The sequence below is a fragment of the Oryctolagus cuniculus genome, chromosome 12, assembly GCF_964237555.1.
Source record: "Oryctolagus cuniculus chromosome 12, mOryCun1.1, whole genome shotgun sequence".
Classification (NCBI taxonomy): Eukaryota; Metazoa; Chordata; class Mammalia; order Lagomorpha; family Leporidae; genus Oryctolagus; species Oryctolagus cuniculus.
The window spans coordinates 75,030,785-75,046,605 of record NC_091443.1 but is presented as its reverse complement, the minus strand read 5'-3'; the positions used below and the strand labels follow the sequence as shown (position 1 = coordinate 75,046,605).

Here is a 15,821-nt window from a genome sequence, read left to right as displayed (position 1 = left end):
AGTAGCAGGATCTGGAGATATTGATCATAGTATAAGAGGTATTGTAGATTTTTTCTCCAAAGCATACAGCTGTACAGGGAGTATGGAGAGGGGCAGAGGCTATGAGGAAGAGACTGATCAGGAGTTAAGATGCTTCAAGCCAACCTTGAAAGGATAATGAGGCAAGGAAATCCAGACTTGTGAAGTGTTTAAAGACAAATTAATTCCAGAGTGAGGAAAGAATTCAGCATGTCAACAGTGGGGCCATTAGTCTTCACAAGAAGATAAAACAGTCTAGAAAATAAGGAATCATGGGAGAAATACAGATAAGGAGCAGAATACAGACAGTGAAATGCCGATCTTGAGGGAAAACATGGTGATTGCGTCAAATAACTATTCTTGTAATTGAATAACATGAGCAGGGAAGCAGAATCCTAAAATTCTGGAAAACTGAAAGATTATCAAGAAGGAAGTGATTGAGTTATTCCAGGGTCCTAAGAGTTACAGCAGCAGCATTTGACATTAAATGAGTGCTTGTTATATTCCAGACACTATACTAAACTTTACTTGCACACTCTTTTTAATCCTCACATAAACTTGAGAAGTTGCGTATTTTATACCTTTCTTGCCATTGGTGAAACTGAGGCCAGGAGCTGGGTAAGGACGAGTGGCAGAGCCGAGACGCCTACTGGTTCAGACCTTAAGCATCACCCTGTATCCAAAAGTTACATTAAGTAGCAAATAGCAGTTTTGCTTCAATTCATACCTTGTGGTAGTCATTGTTTCATAATAAATGCACATGGAAAAATAGGAATCTCATTTTTAATAAGCATATTAAAAATCTTTGAGCTAGTGTTTATGTGGACCTGTTTCTAATGAAGTATCCGGTGTATTAAATAAACTCCATCCCAATACAACTGTAAATGTGGTGAGAACTTTAATACGAAAGCCTGTGGAGGAAATCTGGGTGGGTATCTTTGACTTTTCATATGGTGATTTCTCCCTTTAGTGTACAACCCTGCTTCTGGATAGTTTCAGAAGTTTTGGGATTTGGGGCCAGGAGGAATCCCTAGATATTGGAGTACAGGTTGAACTGAACTGAGAGATTTTTAGCTGACCCTGAGTGAGTCTTCACTCTGTAAACCTGAATGTAGCAAAGAAACAGGCAAAGAAGCTCTTTGTGGCTTCTAGCTCTTTTTAGCAGCTAGGGAAGAGGTAAAGGAAGCGGATAGTTGGGAATGAGGCCTTTCTGACGCTCTCAGGCTCCGGAACCCTGTGAGATGCCCTGACAGGATCATGAGGCACCTCTTCTTCTAGGGGCACCCTAGGAGTGAGGGACACAAACCCAGCCTTTCTCTTCCTTCTTCCTTCAAATTATTTTCTGACCTTTCAGCTACAGAACAAAAGGGGCTGTAATTGCCTAACTTACCTATTCCCCATGAACTTTCTGAACACTGATTTCATGAATGCCCTGAATTAATAACCCAGGGGTCTTCATAGGATTCTTACAGCTTTCTTAACTCCCCTTTACTACCTGTCCTTCCACACTGTTCACTCCATAGATTTAGTTCATGCATAAAAGCTACAGAAATTATAGTTACCCAAAAGTTCATAAAATACATCGAATGACATGCATCATAATTTCACTACATAGTGATTGGGCACAAATGGTTTTTAAAATAGGGCGGAGGATGAGGGTTCACACAGGTAAGTGTTATTTGATAGCAACATTAAAGCCACTGCTAGGGTGCTGAGACATAATAGATGTGCTTTACTCCTCAGAACTAAAAACCTAAAGGGTTTTTAGCTGAAAATGCCAGGTGGTTTTCATTTGGGCATTTGACTTTTCAGCTGTCCCTGCTATCCCATGCTAGGTGCATGTTGCTGTTGCATTGAGGAGGTGGCCCTTTTGTGGCAATTTGGTCAAGACAACATGGAGCAGATCATTTGGGCATCAGTACAGTAGGTTTCAGGGTGGGGATTACAACCAAGTCAAGATGGGCACTGCCTTAGCTGTACCTAGTTTGATTATGTTGTATTAATTCTACCTGGGTTATTTGCCTTGCAGAATGTGCCTAAGCCTGGACACAAGAGAACAGACTCTACCCACAGCAGCAATGAGTCTGAATATACCTTTAGCTCTGAAATTGCAGAAACTGAAGACATCCCATTGCGGACAGAGGTACATGTTAGACATATATCACTACAAGTAGGATGTAACTCTGCTGTTGCTAAAAGGGTACATTTCCATTGCAGAATAGTCTAATTTTCCATAAACACAACATTTGTTTATTGTGTTTCTTTGTTCTTCTAAGTGACTTATGGCTGTCTAATGAGCTGTGCATATGCATAATTATTGCATATATTTTATCAATATACATTTTAATTGTATTTTAATGTAAATTTGATTATGAGATTTTCCTCTTGTAGTTTTCTTTCTATGCCTTAACATACTCTGTGTATTGAAAATATAGTCTATCAGGAATTTATTTCAGACTGAGGCAAATCATTTAAAAAGTTAAGTCCTTTGTCCTTGAATATTATAAATACTTGGTGCCTAAGAGTTTAGCAGAGCTGCTGTCTCAGTTTGATGTCAGTTTTTACCAATGTAATTTTTTTCTATAAAGATACATGGAAAATAGTTCAGAAATCCAAAGTACAGCTTATGGACTACATTGGCATCCCGCTCCCCGCCCCGATGACTTCCCTCCCACCCGCAACCCTCCCCTTTCCCGCTCTCTCTCCCCTTCCATTCATATCAAGATTCATTTTCAATTTTCTATATATACAGAAGATCAGTTTAGTATACATTAAGTAAAGATTTCAACAGTTTGCACCCCCATAGAAACACAAAGTGAAAAATACTGTTTGAGTACTCGTTATAGCATTAAGCCTCAATGTACAGCACATTAAGGACAGAGATCCTACATGAGGAATAAGTGCACAGTGACTCCTGTTGTTGACTTTACAAATTGACACTCCTGTTTATGGCATTAGTAATCTCCCTATGCTCCAGTCATGAGTTTCCAAGGCTATGGAAGCCTTTTGAGTTCTCCGACTCTTATCTTGTTTAGACAAGGTCATAGTCAAAGTGGAGGTTCTCTCCTCCCTTCAGAGAAAGGTACCTCCTTCTTTGAAGACCTGTTCAGAAAGTACAGTTAACTTTAGCTTATTCCCATCTAGTTCTCAGATCTTTATGAGTATGATATTAGTTTTAGTGATAGGTAATTCAGACACAGGCTGTTCCATTTTTATATTCTATTTTTTGAAAATGGCCACATTAGAAATAGACTGCTTCTGGCAGAACAGATGAAGAACACTGAGTGATTGTTATATTTCTTGTCTTAGTTTTACTTAAGAGAAGTTTCTGCCTACTCAGTCTATTAATTTTGAGGAAAATTGTCTTATGGTAGAAATATTGTATAGTTACAATCATGTATACAAGACTTATCTCCTCAGCAGCAGGTGAGTGTGTCTGGGAGTGTAAATCATGCCAAGCCTCTTAGAGCTAGGCCAAGAACTGGCTGTCTGTTCTGCCACTTTATGGTCAAAGCAAGTGACAGTGCCAGCCAGATTCAGGGAAGGAGAATAGATGTGAGGAAAGGCATGTGTATTGGGAGGAATCATTGGTGGTCAGCTTTGGCGATTACCACAAAGTTAGACATTGTCTATTTCAAAATTAGGACTTCGATATGAAAACCTTAGGATTGCATCCTGTTGGTCTTTGTGAAGTAGTTTCCAGTAACTGGAGGGATGTACATTTACAAACTGTACGAAAAAGAGATATAAACTAAGAATTATTCTGTAATAAACACAGGGCAAAGAAATCTCTCATTGATAGTTTTGACTGAGGTCATCACATCTTTAAACTAAAAAAATAATCTTATGACTTTACCTAATTTTTATTAGTAATGACATTTGTGAACATCTCTTTCAAGTTTTCTTCAGATTCTTACAGACTTGGAGAATAATCTTTTTGTTTCTAATTCTCATCTGTTTTCTGCTGAAATTATCTCAAGTTAACAGAGTGGGATTTTTTTTTAAAGATTTTATTTATTTATTTGACAGAATTACAGACAGTGAGAGAGAGGCAGAGAGAAAGGTCTTCCTTCCAACCCAAATGGCCACAACGGCCAGATCTGAACTGATCAGGAGCCAGGAGCCAGGTGCTTCTTCCTGGTCTCCCATGCCGATGCAGGTGCCCAAGCACTTTGGCCATCCCCTGCTGCTTTCCCAGGCCACAGGAGAGAACCAGACTGGAAGAGGAGCAACCGGGACCAGAACCGGCACCCATATGGGATGCTGGTGCCGCAGACAAAGGATTAACCTAGTGTGCCATGGTGCCAGCTTCCAGAGTGGGATATTTTTAAATTAATTTTATTTATTTGAGAGAGACAAGGAGAAAGACACAGATATCTCCCATCTGCTACTTTACTCCCCAAGTGCCCATAATAATGAGGTCTGGGTCAGATTGAAGCATTGAGCCAGGAACTCAAATCCAGGCCTCCCTTGTGTGTTACATGAACTCAACTAATCAAGCCATCACCTGCTGTTTCCCAGGATGGGCAGGAAGCAGGAATCAAGCAAGGACCCAGAACTTAAACCCAGACACTCATATGGGAGGCAAATATCACAAGTAAAGTCTCAACCAGCATACCAACTGCCTGCCCATTGAGTAGTAGCATTTCTCTCCTCTTTTGATAATGGAGTATGGATTGAACCCCACATGTTAGATCTTGACGTATTGTATATTGTCCTTCAAGGGCATGGATATAGCAGCAGTAGGTCATGCACCCAAATCAAATCATACCTGTGAACGGTCCCTTATGACTCACTCCATACATCTGAAATGTGGCTGCATTTGGTTACCAGTGCTGTCTTTATCATGGGACAGACTATAGTAACTCTTCTTCCCGAAGAAGAAGAGTCTATTACCTTAGCCTCAATCTTTCTGTGCCTCAGTTTCTTCAACTAGGAAGTAGAGATGCTGCTGCTGCCTTATGTTGCAGCCATATTTTCAGGACTAAATGAGTTATTTCCTAGAAAATATGTGGAGCAGTGTCTATTATGCACGTAGTAAGTGTTCTATACATAAATATTGTTGCTTGCTGTGATAAATAACTTTCTATGGATCACTCTTCAGTTCTGACTGGATGTGTTTAGGATCAGAAGGTATAAATCTGAGTAAGTCATAATAGGAAAAGAGAGATGGATTATCAGAGGGAAGTTGGGCAGGAAAGAGGTGCCAGGCAAAAACTGAATGGCTATGAATCTCTACTTCTATTACTTAGGACTTCCAGGTTTAGATTGCTTCCTGCAGCTACCTCTGTAATGGCCTGGTTTACAAATTACCCCTCAAAAACCTGGAGAAAATTTTCAACTTCTAAAATGTGATATTCCCAAATAACTCTTTAAAAACCTGTTTCCAGGAAAATAATAGACTCTTTCTTGTGTAAGGTTTTTTTGTTGTTAAAATAGGTATGACTGTTTCATAAATTTTTGGAACAGAATTCCTACCTTAATCATGTAGTAACAGCAAAATTTGGTATAGAAAAGGAATTAGGGGTAGGCATTTGGCATAGTGGTGAAGGCTTTGCTTGGGGCTCCCACATCCCATGTTCAAAGGCCTGACTTCAAGTCTTGGCTGTATTCCTGATTCCAGTTTCCAGCTAATGCATGCTCTGTGAGACAGCAAGTGATGGCTCAAGTACTTGGGTCTCTCACTTATGTGGGAGACCTGGACTGGGTTCTGGGATCCTGGCTTCGGCCTGGCCCAGTGGGAGTGAACCAGTAGGTGAGGGATTTCTCTCTTTCTCTGTCTCCCTTCCCCTCTTCTTCCCTCCCTCAAGCTCCCCTCCCCATCACCTCTCAAATAAATCAGTAAACCATGATTTTTACAAAGGAGTCAGTGTTTCCCTAGCTTTGCCAAGGCTGTGATTTATCGTTCTTGAGTCATGGTGGTGCCTCTGTTGCCAGTTCTGATTCGGAGCTCACCTGCCAGCCCGCCTGGCGGGGCAACCCTCCCACGTGTGCAGCATCTTTCCTGGGTTGGTTCTCCCTGCTTAGTCATGCCCCTTTCCTGACAGCCTTTTGTCGCTCCCCCTCTTTGTGGAGGAACGACACAGGATTCTGCGTTGTTCTTTCGTCTGCTCGGCCCTCCCCGGGTTTGCTGCTGGTTCTTCCCGGGTTGGCTACTATCCCTTCCACCTCCGTGGAAGGGCAGTTCCCCCTGGCCACATTCCCCACTTCCGCAGGGGAGTGGCACACCGCCGGCCGGCTCTCTCGGGGGCTGCACAGGTGTTCCCTCAGATGTTCCCCTTAGATGTTCCTGGTGCATGCCGTCTTTCTCCTCCTTTATAGTCCTCCTCTGCCAATCCCAACTCGGCTGCCCACACGCCGAGTACGCTGCTCTCCTCCAATCAGGAGCAAGTCCTACAGTTTATTGGCTGAACTGGAGGCAGCTGTGTAGAAGCTGTTTTCTTCTCTCCCAGCGCCATATTGTGGGAGAGCAGATGCATAGAATAAGTCTTAATTCCAGTAACTTAGTCTAGTCCGGGTTGCTCCCCACAGATCCCCCTTTCTTTTTATTTTTTGGCGTTGATACGCGCCTGTCTTCGGTGTCCCGCGGCACACACTCTGCTCTACTTGCTAGAGTTGCCACAGGTTCTTACAAGTCCTATCAATCAGGCAAACCGAATCCGGGTCCTCTCTTCGCCATGTTGTGAGGAGGTTTTTACGCGCTGATGCGTGCCTGTCTTCGGTGACCTGCGGCTCATACTCTGGTCGAGCCGCCTGCTGGTGCTTATCGCCCTAATCAGGCAGACCGAATCCAAGCTTTCTTATTGCCATATTGTGGGGAGGCCTATTGGTGTTGATTCGTGCCTGTCTTCGGTGACCTGCGGCTCATACTCTGGTCGAGCTGCCCGCTGGTGCTTACCGCCTTACTAATCAGGCAGACCGAATCCAAACCTTCTCATTGCCATATTGTGGGGAGGCCTATTGATGTTAATAACGTGCCTGTCTTCGGTGACCTGCGGCGCATAAGCTGCTAGCCGCCCGCAGGTGCTCATCACCTCACTAATCAGGCAGACCGAATCCAAGCCTTCTCATTGCAGTATTGTGGGGAGGCCTTTCTATTTCTCTATTTCTCTATCTCCGGGCATTCCTATTTCTCCTATTTTAATTCTATCTACCAGCATTCCTATTTCTCTCATTTTACTTCTAAACTTCTGTTTCTCTTATCCCCGCGGCTTCCCGCTCTCATTTTACTTCTAAACTTCTATTTCTCTTATCCCCGCAGCTTCCCGCTCTCATTTTACTTCTAAACTTCTGTTTCTCTTATCCCCGCGGCTTCCCGGCGCCTGCCCCGAGGCTGCTTCTTGGCGGCTTCCCGGCTGAGCCGCTTCAGCCCGCGCCTCTCTCATCTGTGCGGCTCGGCTTTGCGCACACACTCCGCGGTCTCGCACTTAGCCCAGCGTTCCCTATCTACTTGTGCCCCACACGCTCTCTCTGCGCACGGCAGCCTCCGCGAGTCACACAGTGTAGCTCACGTCTCCGCCACTAGCATTCAATCCAAGTTCCCCGGGCTAGCCTGGCGAATTCAACCCAGCTCACGTCTCCGCCCCACAATTTGGCTTCCCGTCCTTTGCTCCCCGGGCTAATCAGACGGATCCCAATCTGGCTTACGTTTCTGCTTCTGGTTTCAACTTTTCGCCCCCTATTCCCGGGCTAACTTGAGAATCCCAAAGTGGCTTTCGTCTCCGCCTCGGCCTGCCCCCCGCGGCTTCAATTTCCCTAACATTTTTCTCTACCCGGTATGTTTCCCCAAGCTTTCTTCCAACAATATTCCTCCCTCATTTCTCCTGGCCTCTCCCCACAGTCTGCATCCGAGTCTGTTTGTTCTAACTTTCACTTTCACTTTCGACCTTAGAGATTTCTCCCAGCTTCCCCCTGTAGTCCGTATCTGAGTCTATGCCTAGGCTTTCAATAGCTTCTTCCGGCACCTTTTTCGTCCGGCTTTTCCCTAGGCTGTTTGCTAGTCTCTCTCTCCGGTATTTTCCCATTTCTTCCCGTTTCTTCCCTCCTAAGTTTCCTTATCCGTCCTAGGTTTCCTATCCGAGTCACGGCACCATTATGTCGCTCCCCCTCTTTGTGGAGGAACGACACAGGATTCTGCGTTGTTCTTTCATCTGCTTGGCCCTCCCCGGGTTTGCTGCTGGTTCTTCCCGGGTTGGCTACTATCCCTTCCACCTCCATGGAAGGGCAGTTCCCCCTGGCCACATTCCCCACTTCCGCAGGGGAGCGGCACACCGCCGGCCGGCTCTCTCGGGGGCTGCACAGGTGTTCCCTCAGATGTTCCCCTTAGATGTTCCTGGTGCATGCCGTCTCTCTCCTCCTTTATAGTCCTCCTCTGCCAATCCCAACTCGGCTGCCCACACGCCGAGTACGCTGCTCTCCTCCAATCAGGAGCAAGTCCTACAGTTTATTGGCTGAACTGGAGGCAGCTGTGTAGAAGCTGTTTCCTCCTCTCCCAGCGCCATATTGTGGGAGAGCAGATGCATAGAATAAGTCTTAATTCCAGTAACTTAGTCTAGTCCGGGTTGCTCCCCACACCTTTGACTAAATACCCAGGTCAGCTTTTGTTCTCGAGCTTCCTCATACCTGTCTTATACCTTTCTCAGCTCTTGTTGGGAATATTCCAGAATGGCTGCCAGGCCTGCAGTGGGAATTTTGTGAATAAATTCTGGAATTTCTCAGGTGAGATACTGGTATTATTTTTTTAGGTCAGCTTCAAAGCTTCACTGTGAGAAAAGCCCTGGCTGACCATGTCCTTACTAAGGAAGGAAAGCAAAATCAAACCCCAAAAACACCTCTGAGCCAGATGGCGCAATCGTCCTCACCATGGTCTAGAGAGGACAAATGGTCTTTAATTAAATGTGTCATTAGGGACAAGAATGGTCTCCATCGAGAGCACTCTTAAATGATGGCCAATCTTTATCCTTCAGGTCATTTTGCATTTGTCAAATGTCATATTTTATATTCTTCCCGCTTCTATTTTAATATTCCTATCTATAGAATTTCATTCTTATCTAGCAATCAAGTAATTCTGTGTGGAGCATTATCTGATCTCTAACAAGTTACCCCATTCCATTTTAATAAGAGACTTTCTGGGGCCAGTGCCATGGCTCACTTGGTTAATCCTCCGCCTGTGGCGCCAGCATCCCATATGGGTGCCGGGTTCTATTCCCATCTGCTCCTCTTCCAGTCCAGCTCTCTGCTGTGGCCCAGAAGGGCAGTGGAGGATGGCCCAATTGTTTTGGCTTTGGGCTCCTGCACCCGCGTGGGAGACCAGGAAGAAGCACCTGGCTCCTGGCTTCGGATCGGCCATTTGAGGGGTGAACCAACGGAAGGAAGACCCATCTCTCTGTCTCTCTCACTGTCTAACTCTATCTGTCAAATAAATAAATAAATACAAGAATTTCTTTTAAGATGCCATTCAAAGCTCAAAGGAATGATTTCTAATTAACATTTTAGGTACTGTGAGTGAAATATATGTTCATTTGTTGGATGAAGGTTTCTATTATATAAAAAAAAAGACTAAATAGTTAACATTCAGGAACATATACTTCATTAATAAATGAACAAATATTAAAAATATGTAAGATGGAATGTATAAATTATAAGTAAGCTAAAATGTAAGTATTTGTGGGACAGAGAAATGATTTTTATGTAAATGAAATTATGTCGTATTTTCATGTTGAGGCAAGATATTATCTCTTTTCTGCTAGGTCAGGATAGACTTTATGGTAAAGGTGATATACTTACCATTTTCTTGCTATTGAGCCATACAAAGCAGACAGTAAGAAAAATCCAGGTATAGTTAGTTTGTGGGCAAATAACCTTGATGGCCTATAAATGCCCACTTACTAGTATAGTTGATTTGTCTTTTTTGTTTTGTTTTGCTTTAAGATTTGGAATAACACTGAACTTGGCACTACTCAGAATGCAAAAAAGACCAAAAGTGGCTAATGAATATAAAATTCCTGAAAATGAAAAATCATTCTATCCTATGAGAAGTCATAGAAATATAAATTAAAATAATAGTAAAATGCCACTGTTGGTCCAAAAGCTGAGCTAATTTTTTTTAATTGTAACAGTCTGCTGTTCCAGGCAATGTGGTAGTGGCTGATAGAAATGTAAATGGATTCAATTTAGAAATATGTATTTTGCCTAAATGTAACAGACTTAAAATTGTTAATGTTTAGATATTTATGTAGTAAGGTATTTACTTTAGTAATATTTCAGTAGCAAAATTGAGAAACATTCTCAATGTCCATCAGTAAGGTAGTAGCTAACTAAATGATGATATATTACTATACAGTTACAACTGTAATGCAGCACTAAGTGTAAAAGACAATACAAAATTATAATGAAATATTCTCCCAATTCTTTAAATCTATAGATTCATAGAAAAATGCTGGGTAAAAATTGGTGTTTTTCTCTGGATATGAGGTTATGTGACTTTTTTGGTCCTTATTTCCTACATTCTTCTATAAAAGCTTGTCTTGCTTTTATATCAATAAAACAAAACTAAACATTATTTTATGAATAATTGGAAAAAATGAGAATTTTTAATCATTTAAGAATTATATTTTGACCATTTAGCTAAGTGTTATTGTTACCTTTCCCTCCCTCTCCTCTACCAACACATACTCCTTATATTAAATTTAATGATGCACTTATTTTTATTTTTACATCATTAAAAATTAAAACCTCATGTAAACAGGGTAAAACAGTTAAGACACTCTGTGAACTACCATGATGATGGCTAATTCTTTCCATATATTAGTTTCAGTCAGTATGCCTTTATTTATCCTTAGCAGTTCTTCTGTTTTGGAACCAATAGAAAAACTTCAAATGCCACTAGGCTAGCCTTCAGTTGAAGGGCTGTCTAGTTTGGGTTTTCGGTTTTCTCTGTCTGATGTCAGTGTATGTCAGCTGGTACTTCTTCACCTTTTCCAGAATCATTTTTCATGATTACTGTCTAGTGCATGCTTATTGTAAACAATTCAGGGAAAGAAATGTGCAAAGGAAACGATGAAACTTTCCTATAGAACCTTGCATCCACCTAGGCAATCATTGATGGACTTCATATTGTTGTCTGCATATGCTAGGTTTGAATTTAAAAGCCACATATCTTTGTGTGGCTTTTTTAAAAGAAAAATTAGATCCTAATATATATTCTGTCCTACAGATTGTAACATTCACTTTGTACTTTATCTGGGACATATTTATCTATACTTGTGTAGATTTGCTTAAGTTTTTTAACAGCTATATTTCACAGATTGTCTATACTATAATTTATTTAAGCAATTTTCTTATTTCCTAACATTGAAGTTCTTGCCGAATTTTTGCAATTACAAAAATGCAGTGGTGCACATCTTTTTTCCACATATTTTTGAATGTTTACATGAGTGCTTTTATAGAATTAATTCCTAAATTTAGTTTTGTTGGATTAGAGGGTATACACACTTAAATTTTTAAAAATACAGATAAATCAGTCTTTCAAAAAGCCTTTTTGTATTTCTACCAGTATCCTGTTGCTAACATGTTGCTAACAGGGCTTTATGCATCTTTCAATCTTTGCCAGTCTGAAGAGGGAGAAGTAGTACCTCACTGTTTAATTTGCATTTCTTTAATTGTTAGCTAAATGACCATTTGTTTTGTATATTCTTTGGATGTTTATATTTCTTCCTCAGTAAGTTTTCCTATGGAACTATTCATAATCTTTTCATTATCTTGTACATGTCCTGGCTTGTCTTGACCACATTGTGATTCCTGGGGTTTAGGAGCCAAGTGAGAAGAAGGTGCCTCTGGACATGTCACTGTTTCTCAAGCTCCAGAAGCGAGTCACGGAGCTGGAGCAGGAGAAGCAGGTGATGCAGGATGAGCTGGACCGCAAGGAGGAGCAGATGCTGCGCAGCAAGGCAAAGGTATGTGGTGCGTGGTGTGTGGTGCGTGGTGCTGTCCCACCTGAGGGCGGAGGGCTGGAGCTGGAGCTCCCTCCCTGAACCCTCTTCTTTAGTAAGGACTCAGCCCAGAGGTACCTGAGCCAAGGCACATTTGGTTAGAGTAGTGAGAGCTAAACTCTGCTCCTGTAGAACAGGTACATATTCTAAAAGTAAAAATGAGACAATTAAAATACAAAATTCTTACTTTGTATTTTCCCCAGGAAGAAGAAAGACCACAAGTTAGAGGTGCAGAACTGGAATATGAATCACTCAAGGTAAGGGGAAATTTATGCCCAGGACTTTAACTGTTTCATTTTGGCAAGAGACCTGCCCAGAATCTCTTCTTTTTCTCAGAGAACATCCTTAATGGTCTAAAGGTTTGATCAGAGGTCCCTAGCTTAAACCTTCTTCAGGCATCACTTCTTGACTTGCGTTGTTTTCTTCTGTAGATTGTTTTTCACATAAGCTACACTTCAGTCCAAACAAGAACAAGAGAAGTAGCTGCCATTTGAGGCTGTAGTAGTAAAGGCATGAGCTCTGGCCTGCCTAGGTCCGAATACTACATCTGTCACTTAAAAAATGGGATCAGGGAAGCAGGCAGTTAGCCTAGCAGTTAAAATACCGCATCCCAGATCCGATTGCCTGGGCTCAGTTCCCGCTGTGGCTCCTGACACCAGTGTCCCACCAGTGTACACCCTGACAACCACACGGCAGACTTGGGTTGTGTACCTAGCTCCCAGCTTCTGCCTGGCTTGGCATTGGCTGTTTGCAGGCATCTGGGGAGTGAACCAGAAGATAGAAGCACACACACACACTTTCTTTGCCAGAATGTTTTTTTAAAAGATTTTTTAAAAATTTATTTGAAAGAGTTATAGAGAGAGATAGAGACACACACACACACACAGAAAAAGAGAGAGAGAGAGAGAGAGAGATCTTCCATCCTTTGATTCACTCCTCAAATGGCTGCAACAGCCTGAGCTGAGCTGATCCGAAGCCAGGAGCCAGTAGCTTCTTCCAGGTCTCCCACGTGGATGCAGGGCCCAAGCACTTGTGCCATCCTGTGCTGCTTTCCCAGGCCTGTTAGCAGAGAGCTGCATCAGAAGTAGAGCAACTGGAACTTGAATCTGTGCCTACATGGGATGCTGGTGTTGCAGGCTGGTACTTCAATCTACTGTGCCATAGTGTGGACCCCTCTCTTTCCCAGCTTTTTTTTTTAAATCTGATTGAGTGTGAGGAGATAAACCAAGGGCACGGACATAGGAATACTCCAGGATCCAGGATACTCTTTGGATCCTCTCCTGTCACACTCAAAAATAGACACATGGAATTCCTCTACCATCCTGGGGGAAGTTTAGCATTCCAATGTAAAGCTGAGTATAACACCAATGAGCTTTGCTTTATCTCTTCACACAGCGTCAAGAACTAGAATCAGAAAACAAAAAACTGAAAAATGAGCTAAATGAGTTGCGCAAGGCCCTTAGTGAGAAAAGCGCCCCAGAGGTGACTGCTCCTGGCGCACCTGCCTACCGTGTCCTCATGGAGCAGCTGGCCTCCGTGAGTGAGGAGCTTGATGTCCGAAAGGAGGAAGTCCTCATCTTGAGGTCTCAGCTGGTGAGCCAGAAGGAGGCCATCCAACCCAAGGTAAGCACACACAGAGGGTTGAAATGGGTATCTGGGGACCGGCCTCCATTTCTTATCCTTTGTAAGGAAGCAAACACATACAAGTATTTTTGCTCTGTTTGAGGATTCATCTTTTTCTTTCTTTTTTTTTTTTTAAAGATTTATTATTTATTTTTTTTTTTTTTTGAAAGTCAGAGTTACACAGAGAAGAGAGGCAGAGAGAGAGGTCTTCCATCCACTGTTTCACTCCCCAATTGGCCACAATGGCTGGAGCTGCGCTGATCCGAAGCCAGGAGCCAGGAACTTCTTCCAGGTCTGGCATGTGGGTGCAGGGGCCCAAGGACTTGGGTCATCTTCTGCTTTCCCAGGCCAAAGCAGAGAGCTGGATCAGAAGAGGAGCAGCCGGGACTAGAACCGGCGCCCATATGGGATGCCGGCACTTCAGGTCAGGGCGTTAACCTGAGCCACAGTGCTGGCCCCCATACTTTTCTTTTAAATCCCACTGTTTTTTTTTTTTTAACACTGTTCCAAGTATTCATTGAAGTTTGAAAAAATAGTAAACTCCAATTGTAAAAAGCAATGAAATCCTAAATGACCTTCAAAATTTCACCTCTCACTCATGAGCAAAGGACTTTTAAAATTAATATTTTTGCAGTAATCTGGCCACAGTAAATTATCATCTGAAATAAAATTCTGTTAAATATACAAATCCATAAGTTTTCTTGCTTGGGGAGGCATTAAATGCAACTTGAAAGTGATTTCTTTTTTCTTTTTTGACAGGCAGAGTGGACAGTGAGAGAGAGAGACAGAGAGAAAGGTCTTCCTTTGCCGTTGGTTCACCCTCCAATGGCTGCCGCGGCCGGCACGCTGCGGCTGGTGCACCGTGCTGATCCGATGGCAGGAGCCGGGTACTTATCCTGGTCTCCCATGGGGTGCAGGGCCCAAGCACCTGGGCCATCCTCCACTGCAGTCCCTGGCCACAGCAGAGAGCTGGCCTGGAAGAGGGGCAACCGGCACAGAATCCGGCGCCCTGACCAGGACTAGAACCCGGTGTGCCGTTGCCGCGAGGCGGAGGATTAGCCTAGTGAGCCGTGGCGCCGGCCGAAAGTGATTTCTTGAAAACAGCCTGTTTAATTGGGAAGGTAACATATGGAGATGATCTCTGCTCAACTTAGGGAGTTCTGTTTAATAGGGAGAGCTGTGCCCATTGAGAGTGACTATGTTAGGGGATTCCAGGGAAAGGGTTCCACACTGAGGATGGCCCCTTGAAGTTCTTCCCTGTGCTCTGCTACTTTGAGACCCAGTGGTACCATGTGCTAATGAGAATAGGCCTCTTTGTCATTTGCTGTCAGAGGGATTCTGAATAATCATCTTGAAAGCCTGACCTGTGTGTGTGGCCAAGTTTCTAGAAATCGTAGCCATCAAGTATCCCAGCTGCGTCACATGCCATGTAAAATGTCCATGACATAGCACGAGCTAGATGCTGGGAAAATCTGAGTATACTTCTCCGAGAAATGATATTTCTGTATGTGGTTTAGATTCTGTGTCTGACATGTACAACTGGATTTGGTCAAGGCACCTCACACCTGGGATCCACAATGATCAGAAAAATAGCAAATTCTGGGGTAGGTTTTGTAGTGCAGCTCGATTAGCTGCTGCTTGGGATACTTGTATTATATATCAAAGTGCCAGTTTGAATCCCAGTTATTCTGCTTCTGATCCAGCTCCCTTCCAATACATCCTGGAAGGCAAAAGATGATGGCTTAAGTACTTGAGTTCCTGCCACCCATATGGGAGACCCACATGGAGTTCCTGGCTCCTAACTTTGGCCTGGCTCAGCCCTGGCTGTTGTGGTCGTTTGAGGAGTGAACCAGTGGATGGAAGATCTGTTTCTTTCTCTCTCTCTCTCTCTTTTACTCTGCCCTTCAAAAAGTGAATCTTGAAATGAGAAGAAAAATAGTAAATCCAAAAACAAGATATCCCACTCAATCATTTTGGGGGAACAAAAAGTCCTGTAACAGGCAGGGTTGTGTAAAGACATGGGCTTCGTAGTTTTAAAACAAATCATTGACTGAGTCTGAGGTGACAAACTTCCAGAAAAGGACTCTCTCCCGTGGTTTAGCCATGAGGCCTCACTGTCCCCAGTTGATTCCCATAGCTGCTACGATGGCTGAGCCCAGAGACAAGGCTCTGCGTGCTCATCCACAGAGT

At 43.1% G+C, this 15,821-nt stretch overlaps 1 protein-coding gene across 4 annotated transcripts in view; it reads left to right on the top strand.

Annotated features, from left to right (window-relative positions):
* Window positions 1-15,821, top strand: part of MYO5A (myosin VA) — a 216,193-nt gene that overhangs the window by 156,651 nt on the left and 43,721 nt on the right. For all 4 annotated transcript variants that reach the window (XM_008268986.4, XM_008268991.4, XM_051822368.2 and 1 more), the window contains exons 25-28: window positions 2,048-2,161; window positions 11,829-11,972; window positions 12,212-12,265; window positions 13,404-13,631. In XM_008268986.4, coding sequence (XP_008267208.3) covers window positions 2,048-2,161; window positions 11,829-11,972; window positions 12,212-12,265; window positions 13,404-13,631 — 540 coding nt within the window. The remainder of the gene's footprint in view (window positions 1-2,047; window positions 2,162-11,828; window positions 11,973-12,211; window positions 12,266-13,403; window positions 13,632-15,821) is intronic.